This window comes from Poecilia latipinna, unplaced genomic scaffold (assembly GCF_001443285.1).
Source record: "Poecilia latipinna isolate Pla-1442-1.1 unplaced genomic scaffold, P_latipinna-1.0 Scaffold1737, whole genome shotgun sequence".
Classification (NCBI taxonomy): Eukaryota; Metazoa; Chordata; class Actinopteri; order Cyprinodontiformes; family Poeciliidae; genus Poecilia; species Poecilia latipinna.
The window spans coordinates 201,995-215,033 of record NW_015114353.1 but is presented as its reverse complement, the minus strand read 5'-3'; the positions used below and the strand labels follow the sequence as shown (position 1 = coordinate 215,033).

Sequence of the window (13,039 nt, the reverse complement as noted above, 5' to 3'; positions counted from 1 at the left end):
TTAAGACTCCTTGTCTTTCAGACAAAATCCAAGCAGGTACAGTATAGAAGTATTCAAGAATGTATTAATCTCACTTAAAAAGCATTTATTACAAAATGAAACATTACTGTTTAACTTCTATAGAATTATAGAGCAAATCATAAAAGTCTTTTGTTGGAGTATCGGAACAGAATAACTAACTCATTTTAGCAACCCTCTGCCTCCCTCTTGTGGACAAAATTATGTTTGCAAGACCGATTATTACTACCTTAACTGTCGTTTAGTATTTTAAACCAGGGCTAATCATGATTCTGCAGTCAAATGTAGTTTAGTTTCAGTCCAGTTTGCTAGAAATGTATTTAAAGATTGTCAAGGTTTTGTTTTTAATTACTTTGTTAAAAAAAATAAAGAAACAAGGCATCGCCATCAACCTCTTTCATGGGCTTGACAAAGTCAGACACACCTAAATACACAACACCCGGACATGGATATTACTCATAGCAGTAACTGTACCAGTCAGACGTTTACATTCACTCATCACTATGAAAAATAATAATAAAGCTCAAAACTTTGTTTACAAACTCAACTATGCACATGCAGCCCTGACTAAAATTTGGAAAAATCTTCCTTCGTAGAGGAGCTACATGCTTGATTGCTTTATGTAGCCACCAAGTATAATCCTAGCAGTATACCTGAGCAGCATTCTTTTTCCACAAATAGTTAATTTAAATTAATTGGTTTCCTGGCAATGGCCTCGCCATTTTTAATAATACACATTTTTAATGAGAGCACATTTTTCATTAGCTTAATGCTGCAGTTCCAGCTACATTCTGGTTGCATGCTTCAAAACTGGCTTTGGAATGAAAATAGTGAGAAAATATGCATTTCTGGAAAGCATATAGGGTTTGCAGGGGTGTCCAAAGTCGGTCCTCGAGGGCTGGCATCCTGCACGTTTTAATTCTCTCCCTGGTGGTACTAACAACCTTTCAGCTTGTCAGTGTTCCTCTTAGGCCTTCTAACGCGCCATCATTTGATCCAGGTGCGTTAAACCAGGGAGAGAACTATAACATGCAGGATGCCGTCCCTCGAGGACTGACTTTGGGCACCCCTGGTTTAAAGTACATATTTGGCCCTGTGTTAATTTGAACTAATGTCGCATCAAGAACATTTTAAATTTGCGGTTTGCATTTTCAAAGGAAGCCTCATAAAGGAAACTAACTAATGTGTAGTTACTTGTTTTCAGACTACAGTCTCATTTGTCAACATCCAAAGGGAATACAATTCACATTCTGAAATGTATCCACAATATATTTTGACTTAATTGGGGATTAAGTCAAAATAATCCCCAATTATTACTTGGGGATAATAATATCCCCAAATATATATTGTACATATGACTTGTGTGGTGTAGATGCTGCTTTAAAGGATTAGAAACCTTCATCTGTACCATACTTTAGTTTAATAATTGTCCCTTACCAATTAACGTGAGTTTGATTGGGAAAAAACAGAAGTGGCCAGAGACTAAAATGGCAAGTCAATGTCAAAATAAAAACATTAATGGATAGAAAATCATGCAAGAAAGGTGTCATTAGTTGTCCTTTTGTTCTCATTTTCAGTAATCTGAAGCATAACCAAAAGAACACGGAGCACTGAGTGTGCTGGTATCTGTTCTTGTGATGTGTATGTGGACTTCATTCCTTCTCTGACCATAGTGGGCCTCAGTAGGAACACGTTTTCTGAGGAGGAGGAGGAGTTAAGTTGCTGAGTACCATTTAAATTAATACGCATGCGCATCAGTGTACTACTGGGACTTTACCTCTTACACAATCCTATCTTTTCTTCATTCTGCTTACATCCAGCTCGTGTGCAGTTATCTAGTCGTTTCTCACTTTTTAATTTTGTTTTTAAACATAGAAGGCCTAGGAAATGAGTGGGGACCATTCCCATAACGAGGACCAGGTAGTGTTAATGTATTTTGTAATGTTATTAATGGTGTTAGGATGCATGTTAGTGCCGTGTATTTGCTTGGTTTGACAGGGTACATTGGCTAACAGTGAACAGTGCCTACTAGCTAGCAAAATAGCCGGCTGTGTTAATAAATCTCCCCTGTTCGTTGTTTGCAGTGTCTCGCATATTTGTGAGGATGTCACGAAATAGTTCTACCCAGTTAGCTGTTTGATTTATATGGGAAAGTAAACGCAGGGAAATAATTGTGTCGTTAGCTGAAACCAGTGTTAGCCGTAGCGGCTTTCAACCAGCGGATAGTATTAGCAGCGAGCTAGGCTAGCCTAGCAGGTTGGCTAACTGTCGCTTTACCGTTGAGCAAGTTCAAAGTTGGGTAGCCGGCTAGTTAGCCATCGCTCTCCCAAATTTAACACATTTATTCTTTTCCATTTTTCAGATCGACTATGCCTCTCGGGTCAATGGTAAGTTTAACTCATGGAGCTTGAGGATAAAATCTAAAGTTTTAATTTTATTCTGATGCTTTAACTCGCCTCTTGTAACGTTATGTTAGTTTTCAGTAGAGGACAGAAATGGCGTCCAGAGACTAAGTCCGCTGTCTCACTCACAAGCCTCTATTGTTCAAAAGCGAGGCCTTGTAAAAGCCTTTCCGCTTATTATTTTCTCAATTTAAAACAACGATGGCAGACAACTTGAGGTGCTTTATCAGCCCCGCGTCCCAGAAATGAATGTTGATGAGCTTATAGTGGCACATTTTCCATCTGAAAGTGAGGGTTTGGGGGTTGAGGACTTAGTCTCTGCGCCATTTTCTTTTTTGGTTGTTAGCGGCCTGAACTCAGGCTGAGAAGAGTGTATGGCTTTGGGAAGTAGAAATGCCAGGGTTAGGGGCTAAAGAATGACTAAGAACTGTAGACTCGACCCAGTATCTGTAGCGTTCAGGTGCTTTGTTTGAGTCTTTCCTGAACTCTACACTTTATGTATTAAAAGGGGATCGTTTTAAGTTTGTCATATTTCACAAGTGAGTCTACTCCATTAAATTAGTAGTTGCCATTAAAGTGGTTGACAGTTTTCCACTATAAAGTGGAGTAATCAGATGATCTGAAGCATGTTTTTTTTAATGAAAACTTGTATTTGGAAACTTTTAAACACAATTTAATAACTATAAGTTGAAGAGCTTCATGTTGTTTTTGACATAAGATAAATTGAACTGTCATTCCTGGATGGTGCTTAAATGTGGACCGTTTTGAGTACAAATAGACCCTCGCATTATTGAATAAAACTTCATTTTATAAACATGAGTAGACAATAAAGTGTAATTTAATACTATTTGTGTATATATCTTAAAATTCTGTTTAATTTAATGCTAAACAACTTTTTGTTTTTTAATCTGCTTTGCTCTGTCTACTGGTAAGAACTGTGGACTTTCTTCCTCGCCTGTATTATTGCTGATAAACTAGACTGCCTGCTGTGAGCTCTTATATTAAATTTTGTACTACAGTAGCAATTTTATTTTATGACAGCATAATCGTAACACTTTAATTTAGATTATTGCAAATTAAAGTCTCTAAACTTCAAAGTGGTTTTAGGTAGAAATCCCTAAAGACGTATATTGTTGAGCTGCAGGTTACAACTTGTCAGTTTGTTCATATCTGTCTACAAAAGACACAGGCAGTAGGTGGTGCTGTGCTAAAAGAAAGCTTTTTTTTTTTTTGTGTGTGCCATTATATTGAGGTGGGTAATAAGGTAGAAATATCCAGTTTATTTTTTAATCACAGCATCAACAAAACTCTTAAAGAAGCACAGATAATAGTGGAAATAACATTTCTAATCCATTTTGTTTGTTATGTACTGTAATTACACTCAAGTGTAATTTGCGTTTAATACAAAATTTAAAGATAAATGTCAGCAATGGCTGAATTTATTCTCTCAGAAAAAACTAAAGCAAAGAATTAAACTTTAGTTGCACACGTTTTGTAGCAAAGCTTTCCCAGTCCTGAACGGTACAGATAAACACAACATGTCCCACTTTGACTTCAAAATGGCACGCATGCTTTCAGCGTTGCACTAAATCTGGTTGCATGTCGATGCCAGAGTGACTTCTAGCACAACGGATCACCTGCTCTAGCGAGCTGGGTTATCTGCATTTCACATAAAGTTCTGGTTGCATGATTTTTTTTTTTTGCATATAAATTATGTAACAAAAAGCTCAAGTCTGCCAGTATTCTAAAATGATCTGAGGGTTGTTGTCTTGACAGTTTATAAATTGAACGTTTCTTTCAGAAACTTCTCAGTTTTGCTTACCTTTGTCTCTTTACTACTGCAACTATTATGCACTTATGAAAGTAACCCTGTTTCTTTTTTTTAGACTCCCATAAGCATAAAGACAAGTACAAAGACAAGGAATATAAACATAAGGAACACAAGAAAGACAAGGAACGGGAGAAGTCGAAGCATGGCAACAGGTAGAGCAGGAGTCCCTCCAAAACGTCCATTTTCCAATAACCGATCTTGTTAAGACAACCTCGTTGAACCGTAACGCCTGAAATGTATTCCCTAAACCTCAGTGACCACAAGGACCTGGAGAAAAAGTCCAAGGAAAAGGAGAAAATGAAGCACAAAGATGGCAACAAAGACAAGCACAAAGAAAAGAGGAAAGAGGAGAAGGTAAGTCGACCATAGGGAGAGACATTTTATATGCAGGCTTGTTTATGTGGTGTAACGTAAACTATACAATGTTAAGTTGTCTAACTGCGTCGTTGTATCTGGACTGAAGCCATTTTTCAGAGGAAGGCAGTTCTTTTAGAGTTGACATTTTCTGTATTTACTGCCTCTTAACAGTAATTTTTATTTTTTTTTGCCAAAACCATATTGTAGGATTTGCTCATGCTCTGTGCACAGTCAACGGTACAACTAACACGGGGTACATGTTAGTCTTTTCAATTGTCAAAAAGTCACCAATCTGTTGAGATGTAGTAATGAGATTTTCCGAGGCGTCTTTAAATGCACCAACAGTGTACACATGCTGATGACGGTTACACCTGTGGCTCTGATCGCAGAGGCGAAACAGTGTCATGATCAGCAACTAGCCAGAGCTAAAAGACAAAAAACTTGCAGAGTTTTCTTCCAAACAAACCGTGTAAGTCTGATGCAGGTGATGTTGGCTAAATAGTTAATCTGTGCCAGATTATTATATTAAGCTTAACAAGAACACTGATGTTGTCGTTACCTGATTTTGCATTTCTTGCTTGTCAGTTGATGCCAGGAATAAACACAATCCAGTCTGATTTCTGTACAGAAGTTGTGCTCACTGTTCCATGTATTTAAAGGAAATCTTTATTGTCACAGTAAGAGCAAAGAGTCAGGGAGGAGACATTAGACCAGAGGCCAGCAGCAGCACGATGAGGCAGGGTCTGCTCAGGTAAGGAGCGATTAGAACTGATGAGAATAGGGAAAGGGAAAGTTATGTGCAGAAGTTTCAACTTTTTTTTTTTTTTAAGACCATGTTGTGGACAAATTAAAGCTTAAAGTGTGCAACATTTTGAAAACAGTTCTACAAAGGCAGAAAGTTTAGGCTTCAACAAAAAGAAACTGTTTTGCAGAATCTGAGGGTGTTTGCATCCTTAAATTAATGTATCTAAAATGAACAACATAAAATGTTTTAAATTCACTCAAAGTAATTTGGCCTTTAATATGTTAATCATAGGCCTAAATTTCATCTTGACAGGAATATTTAATCATAGTATAGTCTTTTTTTTCTCTCTCTTTTTTTTCTTGCAAAACTTTTTGGCCAGGCAAAATTTTGAGTTGCACTCGGATATCTTGATTGCATTCTGTGACTTGAGACTGTTGAGGCTGGCCAGCTTTTTTTTATTCCTATCATGAGTAAGTGGAAATTTATCATCAGTTGGCTGAAGGAAGTTCATATTTTTTTGTGGAGATCCAAGTTTTAAAAAGGCCTTAAATTTGAGTTGGTGAAACCCCGAACTTGCAGACATTGACCTAGAATGTGACTGATGTCGGATCTTGAGGACTGGAGATGGCACAACACTATAGAAATGACGTTTCTCTGTTTTTGCATTAGTCTTTCGGTACAAACCACGTCTGAAGCTCAACTGCTTCATCAACTGAACACTCTTTATATTAAAAGGAGGACGAAGGAGAACAACCGTAGAAATGTGTTATGTCTGATGCTTCTGCTGAACCACGTTCTGATGTTTTCAGGTGAAGCCCTTTGATGGTAAAATCAAGAAAGAAAAGGAAAACGGCTTTGCCAGGTTTGTCGGAACGTTACAAATCTTAATTTTGAAGCTAATGTGGTGCAGAAAATATATATTTTTTCTCTTCTCCTGTTTAAAGCCCACCACATGTGAAGTCTGAGCCAGCTGACGATTACCACTCTCCTAAATACCAGAAGTCTCTTAAAAGAGAGCGAGACGAGGATTACGAGTATGTGTGCAATGTCAATAAAGCTAATTGTCGCAATGGAAACTAAAGTTTGTACTTTCACCTTCCTAACAAGGCGTGTTTTTGTTTTCAGAGCTGAATTCAAGCCTAAAAAGATAAAGACTGAAAACGATAAGAAAGCCAAGAAAAGGAAACAAGAGGATGAGGTAAGCAGAGACTTGACGGTGTGGGGTAATACCTGATTACTTTTAACTACTCTGGTGTATAATCTGAATACTTCCACTTCCTTATTTTAGGATATTAAGTCCAAGAAAACCAAAAGTAAAAAAGGAGAAGCTGCTGATGGGAAGAAGAAAGCAAAGCAAGAACCAGAGGAGAAGTGGAAATGGTGAGTTATCTCCTAGATGTGCTGCTTCTTCATGTATGGGGAGTTTGGAGTTCAACACAACGTGTCACTTGAGTTCAGGTGGGAAGAGGAGAGGTACACGGACGGCGTCAAATGGAAGTTCCTCGAACACAAAGGCCCAGTGTTTGCTCCGCCCTACGAACCCCTGCCTAGCAATGTCAAGTTTTATTATGACGGTACGCTACCAATGCAGCCATGACTTATTGCCTTTAAGATTAGACTGTTCGCATATAACTGGCATGTAAATTACAACGTTGTTAATCCCCTAAAAACCACCTCTCAGGTAAACCCATGAAGCTGAGCCCAGAAGCAGAGGAAGTGGCTACGTTCTTCGCCAAAATGTTGGACCATGAGTACACTACCAAGGACATCTTCCGTAAAAATTTCTTTAAGGATTGGAGAAAGGTAGGTGGGAAAAATAGTTGCTTGAGGCAATATAATTTGTTTTTTCTACTACTTCTCCTAGTTCAACATTGATTTTCTGATTGTGGTTTCTCTCTAATGCAGGAAATGACTTCTGAAGAGAAGTCCACAATCACAGACCTGAAGAAGTGCAACTTCTCTGAGATGAGCGAGTATTTTAAGGCTCAGTCTGAGGCCAGGAAAGCCATGACAAAAGAACAAAAACAGGTCAGACCAGCGTACAAGCGGCATCTGTTGAAATAATTCACTGAATTCTTTGATTTTAATCTATAATGACTCCATCACTTTCTGACAGCTTAAAAAAAAAAAAGGTGTCGGATGAAGGGTGCATTCGCACCAGTCCTTGATTAGTCTGCTTTAATCCAACTCTAGTTCGTTTGGTATAAAGTCAGATTTGTTTGGGGAGGTGTGATTGCGCAGTCAAATTCCGACGTGAATTTAAAAAAAAAAAGCTAACTTTTTTTTTTTTAATCTCAATTTTGGTTCAGTTGAAGTGAACTGTTGCAGTACGAATGTGTATGTGAATGCCAGACTGCTCCAAAAGCAGGAAGTGGACTTTGAGTAACTACAACCAAAACAAATGGCACCAGCGTGAGAAATGGCTTGTAGTCTTTTACCAAAGACAAAAGAGAAAAACCCTACAACCACTAAAATCTGACGCCCTTCTCTTTTGCTCACATTTCATGAAGAAGGAGGTTGAGCTCAGTGTCGTCGTCTTCACGGGTTTTCTTGTTTCCTTTAGTGGTTCTTGTTGCAGCGCCACCACAGTTGATGAAGGGGAACTGGTTTCTCAAAGGGTTTTGTTCGTTTGACACGGTGCAGTGTGAAGGTGAACCGCACCAGCTAAAACTGTAACAAGACGTTGCAATTTTGGTCCTCAATCAAACAGCCTACTGGACTGTCGGGTGTAAAAACACTCTTATTTTTATCCCACTAAAATGTTTTATTTTTCTTCTCAGAAAATAAAAGAAGAAAACGAGCGGCTGCTGCAGGAGTACGGCTTCTGCATCATGGACAACCACAAAGAGCGCATCGCAAACTTCCGCATCGAGCCGCCCGGCCTGTTCCGCGGCCGGGGAGACCATCCCAAAATGGGAATGCTGAAACGCCGCATCCGGCCTCAGGACATCATCATAAACTGCAGCAAGTATGTGACAAGTTGTTTCTGGTTGACCTGATGATTCATCGGCTCCAGGGGAAATGTCTGACCGCTTGGCTTTATGTCCTCCTTTTAGGGACTCGAAGTACCCCACACCGCCTCCAGGCACTAAATGGAAAGAAGTTCGCCATGACAACAAGGTGACTTGGTTGGTTTCATGGACAGAGAACATCCAAGGTTCCATCAAGTACATCATGCTGAACCCCAGCTCCAGAATCAAGGTAGGTGCTCTGAAGAAAAGCAGGGTGATGGTAGTTTTGGGTATTTCATTATTTCTTTGTGACGTTTTGTTTAATTCCATTTTTAAATTGATTTTTAGAATGAGTTGGCTAGTTTTTATTAAACATCTTGATTTTTATTAGTTGTAGTAGTTTTAGATTTTTCATACTTTGGTTCATTATTATTTGCAGAATTCAAAAAGCTAAAATTGTTTATGTATGCATGGCGTAATGAATACTGAACAGAAGATGACATTTTCAAAAAAATCTATTTACTTATCTTTGAACAACAAATGAACAAAGTTTTCTCCCAACTTTTGTCGTCGCCATTTTGTGCACCAACTTAATTTCTACAAGCAGGATCATGGAGTGCCGTAATTCGCCAACAGCTGATGTAAACTGCTTGTGTGAAGATGAAAAATTCATTTTCACACCAGTTCGAAAGGCTAATAAATAGATTAATAAACTCAAACAAATGTTGGTGTAGCTCTACTTTCTATGGAAGAGGATTGGAAGAGAATTCTGACTTTACACTTGGAATTCTGATTTTTCTTCTTCTTCTTCTTGGAGTTCTGTATTTTGACCTCAGAATATTAATCAGAATTCAGAGAAAATCTTTTTTTCTTTTCCTACATGGCACTAATCCTCTTCCATAAATTAATTTTTTTTCTGAAAACACTACATAGTTCCAGTTGACTGTAGCTTTCCGCCACCCCATCACCTATATTATTTAGAAAACATTAACAAAAATGTTTTCTATTTTAGCTAACTTTAACGACCTTCTTCCCTCCTTTATCAATTCTCGTTGCGTTCAGGGAGAGAAAGATTGGCAGAAATACGAAACAGCTCGGCGACTGAAGAAGTGTGTGGACCGCCTCAGAGCGCAGTATCGGGAAGACTGGAAATCCAAGGAGATGAGGATCAGACAAAGAGCCGTGGCGCTTTACTTCATTGACAAGGTGAACATCAGCTTTTCTTTCCAGACCTGAAAAGTTTAATGTAGTTTATTAAGTGGCGCTGCGGCGTTAATGGAAGCTTAAATGCGGTGCTCCTCTGTCCACTAGCTGGCTCTGAGAGCAGGAAATGAGAAGGAGGAAGGGGAGACGGCGGACACGGTGGGCTGCTGCTCGCTGAGGGTGGAACATCTCAAACTGCACCCAGAAAGCGAAGGTCAGGAGTTTGTGGTGGAGTTCGACTTCCTGGGTAAAGACTCGATCCGCTACTACAACAGAGTCCCTGTGGAGAAAAGAGTAAGAACGGGTCTGCTACTTTAACCGGGCTTTAAAAATGTTACCTCTCCTATTATTTACACAATTTACACTTTTTCAGGTGTTCAAGAACCTTCAGTTGTTCATGGAAAACAAAGAACCCGACGATGACCTCTTTGATCGTCTAAATGTAAGCCGTTCTCTCTCAGTTCAACTCGTTTCCTCGGGAACGTGTTCGAGTTCTTGGAATCAAGTTTGTGTTTTCTTGCAGACTTCTATCCTGAACAAACATCTCCAGGAGCTGATGGACGGCCTCACAGCTAAAGTTTTCCGTACTTACAACGCCTCAATCACCCTGCAGCAACAGCTGAAGGAACTCACTAACGGTGTGTGGTGAAGTTTGACAACTTTCAGGCTTTAAAATGAGTTTCAGGCTTTATTTCCAGAGTAAACGGAGAAACTCTTCAGCTTTCTGAGATGTTGCGTTCCTTCTTTCTAGCGGACGACAACATTCCAGCCAAGATCCTGTCCTACAACAGGGCCAACAGAGCCGTGGCCATCCTGTGTAACCATCAGAGAGCTCCCCCAAAGACATTCGAGAAGTCTATGCAGAACCTGCAGACCAAGGTAAAAATGACTGGGAGCGCCAAGCATGCTTCCACCTAAAAATGAATCTATTCGTTACTTGTAGAGCTCTTTCCACTCAGATTACAAACACATAAAGGATCAAAATATTTGTTAAATTGTACTTAAAAAAAACACACATTAGATTTGTGGATATAAAAAGCAGCCAACATGGAAAGTTATAAAGAACTAAGTCCAGATTGAAATGATTCATCTTTGTTTAACTAAAACAAGTTGTACATTTTAAATATCTGTACGGTGCAGCTAAAATATTTTGATAACATGAATACCAGAGCTATTAGTGTGTGAAAGTGTGTTTATTAGCATAGTTGGGTGCTTCACAAAATAAACCCCTGTTGGTGGTTCTGATTTGAGATGGACAGACTTTAGATCCACTTGAGTTCAGAGAATTTTGTCTCCACCAGAGCGACGTCTGTCCCAGCAGGTTGGAAACCGTTCCCCAGAACTTTTGAGCTTTCATTCCAGAAATCACAAACATTTTTTTGATGTTGTGAAAGTGCCTGAAAGTTTATCCTAGCTGCTCTGTTGATGTTTCTGCCTTTAGTTGTGTTTTCTTTGTCTTGTTTGGCACAAAACTTCAGACATTTCTCCCCTCCCCCATTGTTTTAATGATCTGTGAATCAGCAATGTCTTCTAAAGTTTATTGCTTATAAATACAAAAAACAGAATTCATTCTCTTTTTCATTGTTTTACATATTTGTTAAAACTATCACAGTTGTGACAGTATGAGAGTCTGTGAATAAACCCAGCTCCTCTGCCTTTTCCCTGTGGTCCTACAGCCATCTGCAGAAATACACCGGTCAGTCAGAAACAGCCAATCAGAGCCAGGGGGAGGGTCTTTGCGTGTCAAACACTATTATACATAAAATAGCATACATTTAAGTCTTTATATAAACTTGAAGGTTTGTCAAAAACAAAATTTTGCTTTGGTATTGTATCAAATCTAATTTGACAATTTATAGCTGGTGATAAATTGGGTGGAACAACTTCCTGGAAACCAAACTGTGTGATCTCTTCCACTAGCCTGATTAGCAAATGTATTCTTTTTGTTTGTTTTTAATCTGGATTTTTAAATCTAAGCTGACTTGCATGAAAAGCCAAGCATAAAGCTGCTACCGTACCAAATGAGTTGGCCACGGAGGTTTGGGGCAGGAAGATTAGAATCTCATGACTGACTCTTATAACATCAGAGTTCAATTTCAAAGTTCCTAGTAAAAAAGAAAACAAAAAACAATTTTGGTTCATTAGTTGTGCTCATAACATTATATCCAGCTGTTTGCTACTGCCGGTCTCGCAAACAATCCCAGATCACTCTGACTTCCCGTCTCCTGATCCTGTTTGGCAGATCGACGCCAAGAAGGATCAGCTTTCTGATGCCAAGAGGGAACTGAAGAGCGCCAAGGCCGACGCCAAAGTACGGAGAGATGAGAAATCCAAAAAGTAAGGAGCGGCAGAATGCGTTTGCTTTTTTTGTTCAGATGAAAACCAACATCTGCATGATGCTTTTTACTGAACAGTTTTTTTTGTTTGTTTGTTTGTTTTCCCCTACAGGGCAGTAGAAACCAAGAGAAAGGCGGTTCAGAGGATAGAGGAGCAGCTGATGAAGCTGGAGGTTCAGGCAACCGATCGCGAAGAGAACAAGCAGATCGCCCTCGGCACTTCCAAACTCAACTATTTGGACCCGCGCATTTCTGTGGCTTGGTAAGATCACACCAGAACCTGTTTATCTTTAATTGCACAACAGCGCAGCACTGAAACTGTATTTTCTTAATTATTTTTAGGTGTAAGAAGTGGGGCGTTCCCATCGAGAAGATCTACAATAAAACTCAGCGCGAGAAGTTTGCTTGGGCTATCGACATGGCTGACGAAGACTATGAATTTTAAATCCCAATTTATTTATCTACGACAAACTTTTTTTTATTGAATACTTGTGTTTTTTAGCCTTCATAAATTTTGCTCAATGGCCAGAAACCGACGAGGAATTTTAAAAGTTTGTGCAGGGAAAAATAAACACATGGAAGAAATGAGGCCATTTTTGACAGATTTTTGTGGATAGCCCAAAACAAAAACAACAAAAAAAAAAATCATCTGATCCAACGTCAGATAATGAAACTGAACTGCATCCACGATGGAGAGTCCAGGGCGTAGTCCCAGTAATTTGAAGACTCCTAGACTGGTATTTTTATTTTTTTTTCTCTCCGTCCCTCCTCAGGGACAAAACTTGACAGCGCTTTGAATTCTGTGGTCCTATCGCTACTGTGTTACGCAAAAAAAGAAAAAGACTAAAACAAATAACAACCTGAAATGCTTTGTACCTTTTTTTTTTTGTTCACTCGCTCTGTATTTTAGCCCCTACCATGTATTATTGATGAATTCTATATTTTGTTAGAGAAAGTTAAAATGAAAAGAAATCCTTAAATACACCCACGCGCCTTCGAAGAAAGTGGAAGCGGGTGTGTATGCGTGCGTGCGTGCGTGCGTGTGTGTGTGTGTGTGTGTGTGTGTGTGTGTGTTCAAGGCTCGGCGGCGTGGAAGCTGTCTGGGTGAATATTTTAAACTGGACTGTTGAGAGGAAGAGAGGATGTCTGAGCAGGCAAAGGGTGGTAATATTGCATCCATGTCAATATTTACTTAG

The 13,039-nt window shown here is 39.2% G+C and overlaps 1 protein-coding gene across 1 annotated transcript; it reads left to right on the top strand.

The window, feature by feature from the left end:
• The first annotated feature begins 1,772 nt into the window (after positions 1-1,772).
• top1a (DNA topoisomerase Ia) lies at positions 1,773-12,709 on the top strand. Its single transcript, XM_015060713.1, has 21 exons — positions 1,773-1,938; positions 2,381-2,405; positions 4,307-4,403; positions 4,506-4,605; positions 6,163-6,215; positions 6,298-6,387; positions 6,479-6,551; positions 6,642-6,733; positions 6,812-6,927; positions 7,035-7,156; positions 7,259-7,381; positions 8,134-8,321; positions 8,410-8,554; positions 9,367-9,510; positions 9,616-9,801; positions 9,881-9,949; positions 10,031-10,145; positions 10,259-10,386; positions 11,750-11,844; positions 11,956-12,105; positions 12,186-12,709. Exons 1-21 carry the CDS (start codon positions 1,906-1,908, stop codon positions 12,286-12,288), a joined length of 2,247 nt encoding a protein of 748 aa, XP_014916199.1. The 5' UTR covers positions 1,773-1,905; the 3' UTR covers positions 12,289-12,709.
• The last annotated feature ends 330 nt before the right edge of the window (positions 12,710-13,039 follow it).

Bases quoted from the DNA above. Each gene is read 5' to 3' on its own strand.
- top1a (XM_015060713.1), top strand. From the start codon at position 1,906: ATGAGTGGGGACCATTCCCATAACGAGGACCAG. The intron at 8,555-9,366 runs GTAGGTGCTCTG...CGTTGCGTTCAG, and splicing joins ACCCCAGCTCCAGAATCAAG to GGAGAGAAAGATTGGCAGAA. The intron at 10,387-11,749 runs GTAAAAATGACT...CCTGTTTGGCAG, and splicing joins TGCAGAACCTGCAGACCAAG to ATCGACGCCAAGAAGGATCA.